This window comes from Liolophura sinensis, chromosome 12 (assembly GCF_032854445.1).
Source record: "Liolophura sinensis isolate JHLJ2023 chromosome 12, CUHK_Ljap_v2, whole genome shotgun sequence".
Lineage (NCBI taxonomy): Eukaryota > Metazoa > Mollusca > Polyplacophora > Chitonida > Chitonidae > Liolophura > Liolophura sinensis.
The window spans coordinates 18,627,596-18,645,271 of record NC_088306.1 but is presented as its reverse complement, the minus strand read 5'-3'; the positions used below and the strand labels follow the sequence as shown (position 1 = coordinate 18,645,271).

General features: G+C 40.3%; 2 protein-coding genes across 2 annotated transcripts in view; both read left to right on the top strand.

Moving 5' to 3' along the window:
• The first annotated feature begins 8,181 nt into the window (after positions 1-8,181).
• LOC135479508 (toll-like receptor 4) lies at positions 8,182-11,812 on the top strand. Its single transcript, XM_064759373.1, has one exon. It carries the CDS (start codon positions 8,301-8,303, stop codon positions 10,743-10,745), a length of 2,445 nt encoding a protein of 814 aa, XP_064615443.1. The 5' UTR covers positions 8,182-8,300; the 3' UTR covers positions 10,746-11,812.
• Positions 11,813-13,840: 2,028 nt separating this feature from the next.
• The window catches only part of LOC135479014 (dynein axonemal heavy chain 8-like), a 106,224-nt gene continuing 102,388 nt past the window's right edge, over positions 13,841-17,676 (top strand). Inside the window, 1 exon segment of the mRNA XM_064758715.1 lies at positions 13,841-14,059. Coding sequence (XP_064614785.1) covers positions 14,049-14,059 — 11 coding nt within the window. The 5' untranslated portion in view covers positions 13,841-14,048.

Genomic DNA, 17,676 nt, shown 5'->3' with positions numbered 1-17,676 from the left:
GTATATGCTATTTCAGTCATAAAATTGGATGCTGTTGTATTGGTGAAAAAGAAACAAACTGAGTAAAGGCTTTAAATAAAAATTTAAAAAAAAATAAGAAAGATTTGATTAATAAACAGCATATACCGGTAAATGTGCATGTATATAGCTCTACATTTAACACTGATAGGCCTACAGAGATTTGAGGAGTTACCACGTTTTGAAAGACTTTTCACACTTAAGAATGTGGAGCTATACAGCTATGCAATATAACCTAAGAGGAATTAATAAGGTTAAGGCGTCGGTTATGCGTCATTTCGTGTCCAGGGAATTTACCTACTCTACCCATTTAGAGTAACACAAATCACGTTACAGTATGAACTTAATGTGTGGGATATTGTTGTCTTGTGGAAAAAGCCAAACGTTTTTAGCGGGTTTTAATTAGGGCAGTGTAGGCCTATATATTAATCTTCTAGCCTTCCTTGTACTTCATTCATTATATGTTATTGTAAATATATAACATATTATAAATATATTTCACTCATTACAACTGTCTTGTCATAGGACTACTTCATGCATTTAATTAATCGGTATACACATTATACATACACAATTAAGACTACAATACACCGTTTGTAGTCTTACTTGTGTTTAAAATCCCATTAAATGTAATCTAGGTTTTGTCTTATCTTCAAAATATTCTTTTATTTTCAAGAAAAAATGCATTTTTGTCTAACATATATGCCCCCTTTATGTTTGAAGAGCTACAAAAAAGCAATAATAGCAATAACATTGCACAAAACCTAAATAAATTCTATAAAAAATAAAGACGTAGTACGAACGGGTTTCTCATTGACGGGGGGGAGGGGGGGGCTGCGTGGCTTAGTCGGTTAGCGCGCTAGCGTAGCATAATGACCCAGGAGCCTCTCACCAATGCGGTCGCTGTGAGTTCAAGTCCAGCTCATGCTGGCTTCCTCTCCGGCCGTAAGTGGGAAGGTCTCCCAGCAACCTGCGGATGGTCGTGGGTTTCCCTCGGGCTGTGCCCTGTTTCCACCCACCATAATGCTGGCCGCCGTCGTATAAGTGAAATATTCTTGAGTATGGCGTAAAACATCAATCAAAGAAATAAATAATAAATAAATTCTCATTGACGGCTGATCGGAAACTCCCGAGGCGTTCCGAACGCACAAATCAGTGGATTTACAACTGATGACGTCAGACTATAACACCCATGACGTCAGGGCAAATGATCGAGAATAACAGACCCGCAAACAGAAAACAAATTAACATGTACGTTATCACTGTCAACGATGTTTGAATATTGAATGTTGACATGACCCACCCAGTAGCAATAGACAAGCGTATCTAGAAACATGAAAAGTATCAAACATCGCAATACTCATCAGTCAAAATCTCACCGATTCTCGATTGATGGTAGCATGAAAGCAACATCTTTGAACACGCACACTGCCGGCATGACAAACACCACACTCAAACCCCTTAATATTGATTTATTTGATTGGTGTTTTACGCCGCACACTCAAGAATATTCACCTGTACGACGGCGGAAAGCATTATGGTGGAAGGAAACCGGGCAGAGGCAAACCAAGAGCAAGCCAGCATGAGCTGGACTAGAACTCACAGCGACCGCGTTGGTGAGAGGCTCTTGGCTCATTGCGCCGCGCTAGAACGCTTACCACCTCGGTCACGGAGACCCCCAACCGCTAAATAAGAAAATGTCCATAAATATAAGTTATTCAGAGGAATTTTTTTGATCAACAGAAAATGTGACAGAGGCTCAGAAAAAAAAACAATTATTACCTAGATCAGCTTATTCCAACGTGCCTTTGTAAAACCTGAAACATCTTTAATGATGGATATTGTTACTATCTTGTTCCAGCGTTGTAACAGGACTAAATTTGTAACCTTCTGATTTTAGTTTTTTGATGGATTGTGTTGAACTGAAAATTGGTCTGCGATTATTAATTCTGAATGTAAATTATGGTTGATGATAGTTATGAATGGTTAACGAATGTCTGTTTGGACGCTCAACTTAGGAAGCAGAAATCTTTGGCTACCTCTTGGCGCTTGGTGCTCAGCACTGAAAGGTTAGACCAATGAAACAGGACTGGTATAATGTGATTTTGTTGGGTGTCATGTCTGGTGTCTTCGGTATGAAATGAGCCCTACCACATGAAGACACAGTACATGCACCCACACCTAACGACTCTTCGTCGTCATATGATAGAAAAAATTGTTAAGTTCGGCGTAAAGCCTCAAAGCATACATACATACATACTGTTCTTCTGGACGGACATTTTTATTGTTTAGCTTTTTTTTTTTAAATAAAAAAAAAAAAGACTGGAAAGCCCGGGCATCGATCCCGGTACCTCTCGCATGCAAAGCGACCGCTCTATCATGTGAGCTAGACCCCCATTAGAATATTTTTAAACGCGGCGTGAAATACGATTCAACCGATCAGTCAGTCAATACACACGTATAAATATTATTGCTCAAACAATACCTCCTACGGATTCATTGTAGTTAATCAAAGTAACAAGCAGAACGACACAAACCGGAAATTATAATACTGTTGGAGAGATGCTTTCTAAATACGTATTCTACTGCATTAATTCATAAGGCAACGAAGCACCAATAATCATTAATAATCATCATCAATTAAGAACAACACTGATGATAATTTATCAAAGACAGACACCCTAAAAAAAAAATTTTTTTACAGATCTAGGAAAACCTTGACTCTACAGAAAATCAAAGACAACGAGCCCTCGATGGCTCAGCTGCAAAGGCGCTGCTCTGGGTGCAGCGGGTTCTTGGGGAATGTTGGGGTTAGGCATTCTCCAAGCACACAGATTTCCACCCAAATGGGAACTGCTTTCACCCAGGTGAGAACTGGTTCCTCCCAGGTGAGAACTGAGGTGAGAACTGGTCCCACCAGGTGAGAACTGGTTCCGCCAAGGTGAGAAACGTTGTCTCGTATGTATTAACGTACATGTACCATCACTTGGGAAAACTGCATATTCAGCATTATGTCAATGACGTCCCAAACATGTCACAAGTAGCAAGCGCCAATAATGCGGATACAAGTAGCAAGCGCCAATAATGCGGACACAAGTAGCAAGCGCCAATAATGCGAACCCCCAACCACAAGGCCACCAAGTGTGACAATTTAATGAAAGGATATAATCTTTAAAATTATATTAAATCCGACATTGAATAAACAGTTTATATGAAATTACAAATAAAATTTATGCAAGTGACTTATACCGAGCTGAGTTTTGGTAGAAATAACGTGATTATAAAATTATCTGAGAATTATGTACTAATGGCATGTCACAGCTGCCATAAAGTGGGGGTAAATCGCAAGCCCCATTCTGCCTGTTAGTGCAGTATGATTCACATAGAAGGCGCAGGAGGGGTTGGAGGAGGTCCGTAAATAACAGACAAGAGACGTCGTACTACAAGCCTGATTACTGAACAAATGTGGAGAGATTTTCATTGGTGCATAGATTACAACAATTTATAACCGTCCAACGACGACAAAGAAGCTTTTACCCGGCAGTATAAAAATTTTATGTCGTACACAATGTCGATTTCATATAGCAGAAATTGCTGATTTGTCCTAAAATTTGGTCTATTGAGTGAAATGTTTTTGAGGACGGCGTAAAACACCCATCATCTAAATGAATATACCAAGAGTTGGTCCCAAATACACACCATACAAATATAGTTTCAAATACCCTTTTTCCCTGACAGAAAAAAAAACGAAACTACATAATAATAATCACTACATTTGCAAATAACTTTTCACGCTCCATCATCAAATATTTGCATCATTTTCTTTCTGCTCCTTTAAATCTTGGCTGGGTGGCGGAGGGCTCCGTGGCCTGGTGAATAGCGTGACGCAAAGATCCAGAAGATTCTCATCAATGTCATACCCTGAGTTCATGCTGGCCCATGTTAAATGTATGAAGCTTAGTTGGTTAGCGCGCTAGCCCAGCGTAATGACACAGGAGTCTCTTACCAATACGGTCGCTGTGAGTTCGTCCAGCTCATGCTGGCTTCCTATCTGGTCTTAAGTGGGTAGGCCTCACACCAACCTACGGAAGGTCGTGGGTTTCCCCTGGGCCCTTTCTCCGTTTCCTCCCACCATAATGCTGGCCGCTGGCGTATAAGTGAAATATTCTTGACTGCGGTGTAAAACACGATTCAAATAAGCAAATAAATTGACGTTGAGGAATAATATGAACGTGTGGTCAAAAATTGCAGTTATGAGAAATATGGAAGTCAACTCGGCTATGTGCAGTTAATGGAACCTGAGCTGTAAGAAGTATGGAAGTGAATATAATTAAGACGTAAAGCATAGAGGGAAAAATCAGAGACGCGGCGACGGTGTGATAACCGGCAAATGGTCACACGTAGCCTAACTGGTGAAATACCGCATCTTTTCAATTTACCTCCTTTCGGGTTTTATTCTAACTGTTCATGTACATGCATAAAAAGTCGCAAATTACACGCACCTTAGCACCGTGGTTTAAGCACAATTTGGTAATAAAATGCAGCAATGTTAACTGCAATTTATAGTGCAAAGGCACTCCGCCGATAGCAGTTGTTGGAACCTGGGTTGGGAGAAGTATGGAAGTGAATCCGGCAATCGCAGTTGTTGGAACCTGGGCTGTGAGAAATATGGAAGTGAGTCTGTCAATTACAGTATCAGATGTTGAAACCTGGGCTGTCAGAAATATGGAAGTGAATCCGGCAATTACGGATGTTGAAACCTGGGCTGTCAGAAATATGGAAGTGAATCCGGCAATCGCAGTTGTTGGAACCTGGGCTGTGAGAAATATGGAAGTGAGTCTGTCAATTACTGTATCAGATGTTGAAACCTGGGCTGTCAGAAATATGGAAATGAATCCGGCAATTACGGATGTTGAAGCCTGGGCTGTCAGAAATATGGAAGTGAATCCGGCAATTACAGTTGTTGAAACCTGGGCTGTGAGAAATATGAAAGTGAGTCTGTCAATTACTGTGTCAGATGTTGAAACCTGGGCTGTCAGAAATATGGAAATGAACCCGGCAATTACGGATGTTGAAACCTGGGCTGTCAGAAATACGGAAGTTAATCCAGCAATTACAGATGTTGAAACCTGGGCTGTGAGAAATATGGAAGCGAGTCTGTCAATTACTGTATCAGATGTTGAAACCTGGGCTGTCAGAAATATGGAAGTGAATCTGGCAATTACAGATGTTGAAACCTGGGCCGTGAGAAATATGGAAGTGAATCTGGCAATTACAGATGTTGAAACCTGGGCCGTGAGAAATATGGAAGTGAATCCGACAATTACAGTCGTTGGGACCTGGGGTGTGAGACGTATGGAAGTGAGTCCGGCAATTGTTGTTAAAAGCTTGACTGTGAGGAACATGGAAATGAGTCCTTTGACTGGGTTATTACCTGAACAGCAATGTATCAAAACATGTAATATGTCTCACATTGTAGCACTTGTTAGATCCTGTGTGTTATGTGACTATTTAAATCAAGGTCATTAGTGCAAAAACTAGTGTGCCTAGGTTATTTCATCAAACACCCACTCCCTAGGCTTCTTACGTTTTACAATGAGTATAACTCTGCTGTAAGTAAAAATGAACCCCTTGGCACTGAGCTTCATAAATGTGTCTAATTCCGGTTACCCCATGACTAGGGGTTGTATAGATATCGTGTTGACTTAGATCGCCATACTTGATATATGAACAGTTGCAATCAAAGCGCAACTGAGATACATATTTTAATTATCGACAATTCACAAGCATGACACACGATTTGGAAACTCATTTCATTCATTCTCCTGGGACATTCCCGGCGTTTGTTCAACATCACTGAAAACTGATGACCGCTTCTCTTTTGAAATGAAACCTTGGTGGAAAGGAATTAATGAAAAATGCTACAACTTAAAAAATGTGCTATATTTTGTATGTGTTAAAACAGAAACAAGGGATTTTTTGTCTAGTCCTTATGCAGCGGGCTAGTCCGCTTCCCAGCATATATGCATAAACCAATCCATTATTTCTTAAATTATCAGAATGCATTGCGGCACAAAGGTCTATAAATTAAAACATGAGATCGGCTGTTTCCGTGATTATAAGCACCAGTGTATAAGAGTGCGTAAATGAGGAATCACATAGAGAAAGCGTGGCGTACTACGCTCTTTTGTTCTTTACTTCCGTATCTCTCAGCATTGAAATGTATAAGAATCAGTAACTGCTATACTGCCGTAAACATGCAAATATATTCTTCTTTCACACAGGTAAACTGACAATTTTACGCAATTTTACCATTTACCATTGTACCACCCACCCACCCCCCCCCCCTCCCACAAAAAAACCAAAACAATTAACGATGGAAAATGTAAAAATACGGTTACTGTAAAAACAGTATTTCAATAATTTCTCTCTGTTTATATGTCCTACTGGTATTGTCAATAGCTTGCATCTGTTTTGCGATATTCATCCTGTTCATGGTTGCAGTCATATGTGTCCTAGGCTAATATTTTGACTCACGGTGATAAAACATATTTTTAAGTTTATTTCATATTTTATCACGGTGTATTATTATCGGTAGAATGAGTGACAGTAGTTATGAGGTTAGAGCGTCCGCCTCTGAGTCGGGAGACCCGGGCCGGATCATACCAAAGACTTTGAAAATGGCTGTTGCTGCTGCCTAGCAGCACTGAGATCTTAAAGCAAGGAAACATGATGGGTTGGCCCGGTGTCAGTATAATGTGACTGGGTGGGGTGTCATATCTGGTGTCTTCGGCATGATACTTCAGTGGGAGCAGCACTTTGGCGTCATGGACTCGTCCTGCTACAAGAAGACAGTATATGAACCCACACCGAATGACTCCTCGATGTCATACAGAGACAGAAAAATTAGACTTCATGCCCCTATTATATATGATAATGGGCAATCGCTGTGATACAACTGGTCGTTATAAGTCGTAATAAGCCTACTTGAGGTAATGACCACTCGTGACTACACTTATCTGTATTTCCAAATTCCGAATGTACACAAAATGTTAAATAATCCATAGCATTGATGCAATGGAACACACACAGAGATTTAAAAGTTACTTAAATACACTTCCGGTATGCCACAAATTAAATATGTACCGATCCGGACAATTATGAGCTAACAGTTTTTCATAGGCTTTTTTGGCCAATACAGTTTAAATGCAGCTCCGCTGTTCAAATCCAGCTTTGATTGTTCAGATTCCAGCTTTCTTTGTGTCAAGTTCTCCCCTTATTTGTGTGCTGTGTGTCGTATAACATAACATAAAACATAAAAATCATTTGACTTCATTTAAGTCCATAGAGGGTAGGGGATTTATATTCATCGTGTTGAATTCGATAACCATGTTGAATGTATGAACAGTCGCAATCAAAGCTCATCTATGATACATTTTTTATAATGGTACACGATTTTAACACTGATTTCACTCATTCGTCAAAAACATGTCTTGCGTCTTTCAAACATCATTAAAAACTGTTCTCCGCTTCTCCGTTTCCGCAGGTGGAAACCGGATCGACCATCATTTTTCTTCGGCCTTCTCATTTAAAAGTTGTTCTTGTATCAGACGAAGAGGTCATGCGATTAAATCTCGTCATCCGCTGGATGCCGAGATCTGCTTAGTTTAGAAGTCCCGTAGCTTAACCTGAGTTAAACCAAAAGAAAAGACACTCCGAATGCAGAATACATGTCGCGTTTGTTAAACCTTCATCTTTTTTGACGGCTGATATATGAATGCCTGTTTCGACGCATGTCCCCCTGGGCTGTGCCCGGTTTCCACCTACCCTAATGCTGGCCGCCGTCGTATAAGTGAATTATTCTTGAGTACGGCGTAAAACATTAATCAAATAAATAAATAAATCTAAAAAAACTCGAAATGCTGATTTGTCACCACCTTTAACATATAACCACATAAAATCACACACGTCATTCCTCTGTCAGATATAAATATAGCGGGTCATTCTAGTACTATCTCATTATGAGGTATCAAGGAAGCACACTTGATCGTGTATATGACAAAATACAGCTGTATGTCGGTGTGTCACTGACGAGTTACTGCCTAGTTGAAGGATGTGTAACGCTTGTACAAACATTTCAAATTTACAACCAGTGTTATTTGTAGAGACCATATAGTACATGAAGTAGACAATCTGCAGATCTACCCAGGCGTCTAACGGCTAAACGACTCCATCTCCTTGTAGAAACACTGCCAACTTTTCCCTTAGCACCCAAAACAACTATGGAAGTGTACGCATTTCTGTTGGGAACCGTTCTTCTTAACGCGGTGTATGGGGACAACCATGTTGATCTCCACAACAAAGGACTGCGGACCGTACCTACAAATATCTCATCAACAACAGAAAGCCTGGATTTGAGTTGGAATCTTCTGGAGACGATAACCAATGGATCCTTTCGAATTCTCAGCAGGCTTATATCACTGAGTTTAAATCACAACAAACTTGTGAGGTTAGAACCATCAGCGTTCGAGGGATTATCACAACTACGCTTCCTGGATCTAAGCAACAACCGATTTGTGCTGGAGTATGAATCCTATCCACCCACAGTATTTCATCCTACACAAAAGCTAGAGATCCTAAATATGGATGAAAATAGCCCAGGCTATTCATCCCGTGCGTATCAGTTTCCAGACGAGATATTCAGCAGCCTGATATCACTGAAGGAGTTGACTATTGACGAGCCGTTGCACAATGTTTCATTTGGACCGGGCGTCATGAGCATGTCTCAGCTTAAAAGTCTGTCCGTTTACTGTTGGGAATTTGGAAGCAGCCTCAGACCAGACACATTTGCTGCGTTTGCCAACTTATCAATTCAGTCATTGGTGTTGAGATGCCAGAGTTTAGAGGAAGGGACTTTGAAGCATTTTCCGCACGTGACAAGTCTAAATCTGAGAACAAAATCGCTACCCAGTGCCCTATCAGCTCTTGTGGACCTGCGCCATCGCCATATGACATATCTGACAATCACAAATACAAATTCTGACAAAGGGTTCAGCAGGGACCCAGGAACCTTGGCTCTCACTGCAAATAACACGGCTCACTTGGCGACTATTTGTGTTCGTCACCTGGACTTGAGCAAAAATGCCATAATCCATGTGGGAATAGATGTCTTCAGCCGATTCCAGTACCCCGAGTGTCTAGAAACATTTAACTTTGGAAACAATTATCTGCCAGTCGCTACTAGCTTCTTAGCAGCAATTGGCATGATGCACTTCACAAGGTTAAAGTATTTAAATATCAGTCCAGGAAGAGATTATGCGTTTACTGTGACAGAGGACAGCGATCTTGTGTTGACGGAGACCTCTGCTTTTCAATTAAATCTGGTGGTGCCTCCATCTTTGGTAGTTTTGAATGCTAGTTTTCTAGCCGGTTCGATTAGAAGTGATAAGGATGTAAACTTTACTAATGGAAAAAATGTGGAAGTTCTTGATCTGTCATATGACGGATTCAATGGTTGTTCCTTTGTCGTATCCGGTCTGGAGAACTTGAAAGTGCTGAACATATCCAAATGGAACTGTGCTGTGTTATCTCCAAGATTCTTCAGTTATTTTACCTCACTTCAGGTTTTGGTGGCCAGAAATTGTAGACTGGACATTGGCTTTCGCTATGATTTAGATGCTGTCATCTTCAAAAGTTTGAAACATCTGAAAACCCTCGATCTCTCGAGTAACGATTTTACAACACTAAGCAGATTCATCTTCAGTCCGCTGCAAAGTTTAGAAACCTTGATCCTGTCAAACAATAAGCTGATCCATATACCAGAGTCCATCTATGATTTGGTCTCGTTGACATTCTTGGACTTGTCATCCAATGTGATTTCATCTTTGTCACGCGCACAAATGGACTGGTTGACCGCTGACAATTCATCCCACTCAAAAGATGCTGTCAGAGTTTCACTGAACCGTAACCCCCTCCTCTGCACTTGTAACACCGTCAGTTTTGTGCGATGGCTTCTAGACGGCTCAGCCAATGTTGAAGCACGTTTGACATTAACGTGCAGTCTAGGAAATGGAACGTTCGTGGATATTGGTAGCCTCAAATCAAAGCTTAAGAACATGGAAGTATCTTGTGTCAGCAACTTTTGGTTGACATTTTCCACAGTTGGCTCGAGTCTGATGGCCGTGGTAATTGTTCTAGGAATATTTGCCTACCGTTACAGGTGGAATATCAAATATTGGGTTCTGACAAAATGCAGGAGAGGTTCTGTCGTTGAAGAAGTGACAAATGAACAATACCGATACGATGCCTTCGTAGCGTATAATTACTTCAGTTACCGATGGGCTTGCATTGTTCTGCGACAATTTCTGGAAGATGAAAACAACTACACGATCTGTCTCCATGATCGAGACTTCCCGGTGGGTGTCAGTATTCAGCAAAACATAGTGGACGCCGTGAACAACAGTCGCAAAGTTATCCTAGTCATCAACAAGTCGTTCCTGAAAAGCGATTGGTGTGAATTTGAAATTCAAATGACGGGCATGCGCATGGTGAGAGATGGTTATGAAAACGCCATTATTGTGATCATGATGGAAGAGATTCCCGTGTCGGAAATGCCACGGTCGCTGCTGAACCTTTGGAATCACATTACATTCCTGCTGTGGCCGGCCAATGACCCGGGTGACGAACGGATCTTCTGGAACCGTTTGCTGGAGGTCATGGCACGCTGATCTGCAGTTGTCTGCTGGAGGTCATAGAACAGTCTGATCTACAGTCGTCTGCTGGTGGTCATGGCACACTAATCTATATACACCCGTTTGCTGGAGGTACTGGCACGCTAATCTATACACACCCGTTTGCTGGAGGTGCTGGCACGCTAATCTATATACACCCGTTTTCTGGAGGTCATGGCACGCTAATCTATACACACCGGTTTGCTGGAGCTCATGGCACGCTAATCTATACACACCGGTTTGCTGGAGGTAATGGCACGCTAATCTATACACACCCGTTTGCTGGAGGGAATGGCACGCTAAGCTATACATACCCGTTTGCAGGAGGTCATGGCGCGCTGATCCGCGATAGACTGCTCGAGGTCATATAACAGGCTAATCAACAGTCATCTATTGGAGGTCACGGCACGCTGATCTACGGTGAAACTACATGCTTGGGGCTATGAATGTGCTCATGTATATGTAGTCGTAAACAAGATGTAAAAAATTACAAGTTACAAATGACAGTGGCTTTACTATTGAAATGTGTATGTTCTCTAAATGCGACTAATATTTTTTCTTGTGCTTTCGTTTTATTCACAAATCAAATTGTATGTGTTCTTTTATGGGCACAAAATCGTCAGGGAATATGTTCACGATATACATTTAATTTCCGTCACTGTAATAATTAGACCAGTGAAAATTCTGCGTTGCTGTGAGGATAAAAAACCCTAAAAAAAAAAACTTCCCTTAAATTCATTCCGTGAGTGATGACGAATTGCATTTACGTCAATGTAACACATAAATCCAATCTTGAAAATGCGTTTTTAATAATGAGTTAATCCGTTCCTGACACCAAATTAAGAAGTAATCCGGAATGGATTTCTTCCGCTTAATGGACAAAAATGTAACCCGTCAGAATTTTTTTTTTTTTTTTAAGAAAAGAAAACATAGTTATTAAAGTATTCTATGTTTGGGAAGGGAGGCTCGTAGGCGCAACATATACATTGTGTGTTTTTCCATTCATGTCATATGGAGTCAAATTTGTATTTGTTCTTTAGACATATGGAAGTTGAAAATATATATTGGAGTGCGTGTATAAAAACGGTTTGCTTATTTAACAAAAAAAGAATTGTCTCTGCACGGTGTCTTTTGGATGTCTGTCGTTTCTCCAAATACCTTTTGAGCACTGCGTGTTGCTGACAGGCGCAATAAGCATTGGCTTTACACCGCATGTGTAACTAAGACCAGTACAGTTGATCGAGTGTTCGAATCCCGCTCTCGGTTCATTAGTGTTGCGGCTTTGTCAGGAGGTTTGCTGGGTATCGGTATATGCTATTTCAGTCATAAAATTGGATGCTGTTGTATTGGTGAAAAAGAAACAAACTGAGTAAAGGCTTTGAATAAAAATAAAAAAAATAAATAAGAAAGATTTGATTAATAAACAGCATATACCGGTAAATGTGCATGTATATAGCTCTACATTTAACACTTATAGGCCTACAGAGATTTGAGGAGTTACCACGTTTTGAAAGACATTTAACACTTAAGAATGTGGAGCTATACAGCTATGCAATATAACCTAAGAGGAATTAATAAGGGTAAGGCGTCGGTTATGCGTCATTTCGTCATTTCGTGCCCAGGGAATTTACCTACTCTACCCATTTAGAGTAACACAAATCACCTTACAGTATGAACTTAATGTGTGGGATATTGTTGTCTTGTGGAAAAAGCCAAACGTTTTTAGCGGGTTTAATTAGGGCAGTGTAGGCCTATATATTAATCTTCTAGCCTTCCTTGTACTTTATTCATTATATGTTATTGTAAATATATAACATATTATAAATATATTTCACCCATTACAACTGTCTTGTCATAGGACTACTTCATGCATTTAATTAATCGGTATACACATTATATATACACAATTAAGACTACAATACACCGTTTGTAGTCTTACTTGTGTTTAAAATCCCATTAAATGTAATCTAGGTTTTGTCTTATCTTCAAAATATTCTTTTATTTTCAAAAAAAAAAATGCATTTTTGTCTACCATATAGGCCCCTTTATGTTTGAAGAGCTACAAAAAAACAATAATAGCAATAACATTGTACTCGCATTGGCATTACTTATGATTACGATTGAAATCATATATGAACATCTATTATTTATAGCTAAATCTCTATTTAAAATACGTACGTTACAAATTTTCTTTCTTATTATGCACAAAACCTAAATACATTCTATAAAAAAAAAGACGTAGTACGAACGGGTTTCTCATTGACGGGGGGGGGGGGGGTGCTCCGTGGCTCAGTCGGTTAGCGCGCTAGCGTAGCGTAATGACCCAGGAGCCTCTCACCAATGCGGTCGCTGTGAGTTCAAGTCCAGCCAGTTCATGCTGGCTTCCTCTCCGGCCGTAAGTGGGAAGGTCTTCCAGTAACCTGCGGATGGTCGTGGGTTTCCCTCGGGCTGTGCCCTGTTTCCACCCACCATAATGCTGGCCGCCGTCGTATAAGTGAAATATTCTTGAGTATGGCGTAAAACATCAATCAAAGAAATAAATAATAAATAAATTCTCATTGACGGCTGATCGGAAACTCCCGAGGCGTTCTGAATGCACAAATCAGTGGATTTACAACTGATGACGTCAGACTATAACACCCATGACGTCAGGGCAAATGATCGAGAATAACAGACCCGCAAACAGAAAACAAATTAACATGTACGTTATCACTGTCAACGATGTTTGAATATTGAATGTTGACATGACCCACCCAGTGGCAATAGACAAGCGCATCTAGAAACATGAAAAGTATCAAACATCGCAATACTCATCAGTCAAAATCTCACCGAAACGTCGGCGTTCTAGCCGTCTGCTAGGCCTATGTATGGAATGACCTCTTGTCTTGACCTTATAATTCATCTTGTCCAGCTTTCGAGTATTCCTATGGGTGTTTGCCCAGTAGCCATCTGTTTTCCGTATACAGTTCTTATATTAAACTTGTTAACCATAACTATTCTACAGGTTATTCTTGGTGTCTTGTCACGCTAAGAACTAAATTTCGTCGCGCAAGGACAACTTATGCCAAGCGTGTTCTGACTGAATTGTGATCGGAAAACCGATGCTGCAGGAAGTTCACGGATTTGTCACATTGAATGTCCAAACCTGCAATAATAGTTGATAGCTAGTAGCCACACTGATGTCTTCAAGCTGCTGCAAGTTATAGTTTCGCAGGCATCTGTCGTGCCTGAATTGACTTTCTCAATGGATTGTACTTTTTTTTCTTGTCATCGAGATTGACACAGGAAATACTTGTCATCATGTCGAAAAGGTTTGTACAGTATAACCGGTCTTTTAGATTAATGACATAATTTATGGAACACCTCAGTAACGTGTTGATAAATGACTCATCCATGCTTAATTATTGACATGTTCACTCTAAACTTGGAAGTACAACAGAAGGAGACAACTCGGCCGGGATTGATCTTCAAAGACTTCATGCTGTCTTGCCCTGCTTTGATGTCTAAGCCTTCAGTACGTTTGCGACAACTCGCTCAGAGAAGGAGCTTTCTTCAAAAGAAGAAAACAAGAGCCTCTAAGTATAGAATTTCACCTAAACGTACATCGGAACAAGCATGGCACGCTCAACTCGTCGAAAAAAAAGATAAGGCCAGTCAGAAGAATAAAATGGAAAGTGTATAACACTTCACATTAATTTGATTCGAAACAGCCAAAATTCAGAGTTATCAGAAGTAGTTGGCTCTGTAGGGCTATAATTGCATGTCACACTATCACAGCCCTGTCTTGTTTCATAAGCTTACCTTGAACACCTTTGTAGGCCTACTTCCTGTGCTGGCCTTAATACACTGTACTAATAATGTGTCTGTCCATACTCACAGTCGTATCCTTTTGACACACATGGGCATTTTTTTTAGGATCAGTCTCACCAGTAATGACCTTACATATACCCATAATTAACATCTATTACTAATAAGATTTCTGTACAAAGTAGTCGTGTCAGTCATGTAAAGCTATACCAGAAATGGAGTTATCTGCCTTGTAAGCACTGAGAGGAGTATACACTCAAACATGGCTGTTTGAGTTGAAATTGATCTCATTTCCACCAGTTTTATGCTTGTGTGGATTTACTAGTGATGACACATAGGAACACCTACCTACATATTGAGGCCAGCACAGGAAGTACAGATGTATTCAAAGTAAGCTTGTGGAGCAAGACAGGGCTGTGATGATATTCGTCAGTAAAGTGCACTATCCATCTTCAGTAATTCAGATATGTTAGAAGAATAGTGAGGTTCTGTGATTACTGTCCTAGTGTGGCACAGTGTGTGATACTTGGGAGGAGGGGATTACACCTGTCCAAGTGCTCAGCAATGTGAGCTTATAGCAAGGAAAGAGAACCTGGTGGCCCAGTGTCAGTATATGTATTGGCAAGATACTTCAGTGGCAGCACTTTGGCACCATGGACTCGCCCTGCCTTAAGAATACAGAGTGTATGCAAACACTCCTAATGACTTGTTAAATACGAAATAAAAACCTAGGCATATATGTACATACATACATAATCCATTTAATGCTCTCAGAGTTGACCACAAATTCCGCAATTGATATCAATGAATAAAATAGTGACCAGTACCATGACCTTGGTCCCAAGTAGATAAGCCAGTAAGCATGCATCAGTCACAAATAAACATGTAAATTACCAGATTTAAGTCTTACACAGCAAGCATATTTGATAAATAAATTATATTTAGTACCCATTAAACCCACTTAATTCACCTCGGCAATCGGCAATTGCTGAGGTGAATGCCGAAGTATGATCGCTTTGCCATGGCAAAAAAATTGCTGAGGGGTGTGCCATTCTAACCTCAAAAATTTGATCACAAAATCTTCGGCCCTGATGTTGTTAAATAAAATTTGATTTAACTTTAGTTACAGTATAAAATGTTGTTTTAGTTATCATTATGCCCTAAATGCCTCTACACTATCGTACCTGGGGGGGGGGGGGGCGGTATCCGGTGATGGTCTAAAAAATAGTACAATGCTCAGTACAGGGATGAGCCAATGGGTTACCTGCAGATTTTCCTCTCACACAAGATGGCGCTATGTGACATAGGACCTGTACGTCACAAATCTTTTGTTGCGAGGCGCGAAACATGTTGCGTGTTGTGGTTTGAACTGTGATGTATTTGGTCTATCCACTGTGACGTCACCCTGTTGACGCTGCAGTGGAATGTGCAGCATCACTGAATTGACTTAATACATCCCATTTTATATTTTTGCCGGTATCCCATTGAAAAATGACATCACATGGCGTGAGATCTCACGCCATGTGACACACCGCATGGCTGTCAGAATTGGAAGTTTTACACGCAGTGGTGAAGAAAAAGACTGTGGATGGATGAGGGATTGATTGTATTGAATGTAAATTGGCCGACGATGGTTCAGTTCTTTCAGTAGCATGCAAAATTTAATGGGACTTTCACTGTAAGAAGTTTTCACTGAATTCAAGAAACCGTAATTTTATTTCACAAATTTCCAACAATTTGGTTTGAGGTACCTACAGTATCAAGAAAGGTAATGTGATTGACCATGTGTCCAAATCGTCAATTCATCGCCAAGCCGTCCTATGGTCATGGACGACACAAAGCAAAACCTCCGAGTAAACCAGTACTAGCCAACAGTCAACACTGAATTTATGTGTTTGTATTTATCTTAAATATTATTGCTGAGGTAAGTTTATTTTTGCCAGGGAATTATTGTTTTGCCTCAGCTTTTTTTTTTTGGCTGAGGCAAAATTGTGAATTGTGAGGGCTGCCATCAGGCAAGATTTGTAATCCTGGAAATTTTAATTGTTTATTAGTGCATGGATGACATACAGGATTCAAATTAAAACACCATAATCATTAATCATTTCACATGATTTTCAAAGAAAATTTATGATACATATTTTCTGTTTTGTTTTGTGATTCCAATATCAAGACGACAGAGCTCTGGTCTTTTCTTTGTCACAAACGGCAGTATACAAACTTTTATTCATTGTCTGCAGCTCGAGACAAGCTAGACTTAAGTATTTATCCAAACCTGAGATTAAGAGACCTCTCTTAAGCCCAGTCCAAACACATGCCTTGGCTGCATGACTGCCACAGTCTTCTTACAGATTGCGCAGAGGCCTGACCAAGTGTAAGTCAGCTGTTATCTCCTGTCACAACAGATGGTGCTGCTCATGGTGTGAGAAACGTACATTCAATCTTCTCAAGCTCTGTCAGAGGCAGTGTCAGAAACATATCTTGAACACTTTGAAGGTCAACAGTTGTGGTATCAGAAACAAAATTGAACGCTTTGAAGCTAGAGAGTTATGCCTACTTCTATTCTGTCTCCATGGTCTGGAGTGCTTTATCTGTTTCAATTTCAAGGGCATGAAATCGGTTAATGAGTTGGTTTTTCCATGCCCATGACGTCCAGTCTCTTGGAATACAGCTTTATGTGCAGTTTAATTTAATTTTTCTTTCCATCTGCTATTGTTCAGCACTGACTGGATTGTGGGGCTGGATGTTCAGAAGTGTGTTTAAAGCCCAGCCTAAATCTAGTAGTCCTGCTACTATTAAAGTAAATGGTACCGTAGTGTGACTGACGTTCTGCATTATGCTCGAGAACATTTCACTTCCATGTGTAGTGGTATCATTTTAGTTGTGAGGCCAGCCTTTAAGTCAGAGCTTTGTCTGGTGCCTGGTGAAGGTCAGTGATTTGCACCAAGTACTCTGGTTTCCTCCACCCACAAACCTGACTGCTATTATTGCATTTGGTCATAAATGATAAATGTTTTTGTTATATTTTATCCACTTCCATGTTGTTTTAGCTAAATGTAAAAAACATTAATACATTAGACAGCTTTACATCATATTGGATGACAGCACTGTTTATTGATGT

Bases quoted from the DNA above. Each gene is read 5' to 3' on its own strand.
- LOC135479508 (XM_064759373.1), top strand. From the start codon at position 8,301: ATGGAAGTGTACGCATTTCTGTTGGGAACCGTTCTTCTTAACGCGGTG.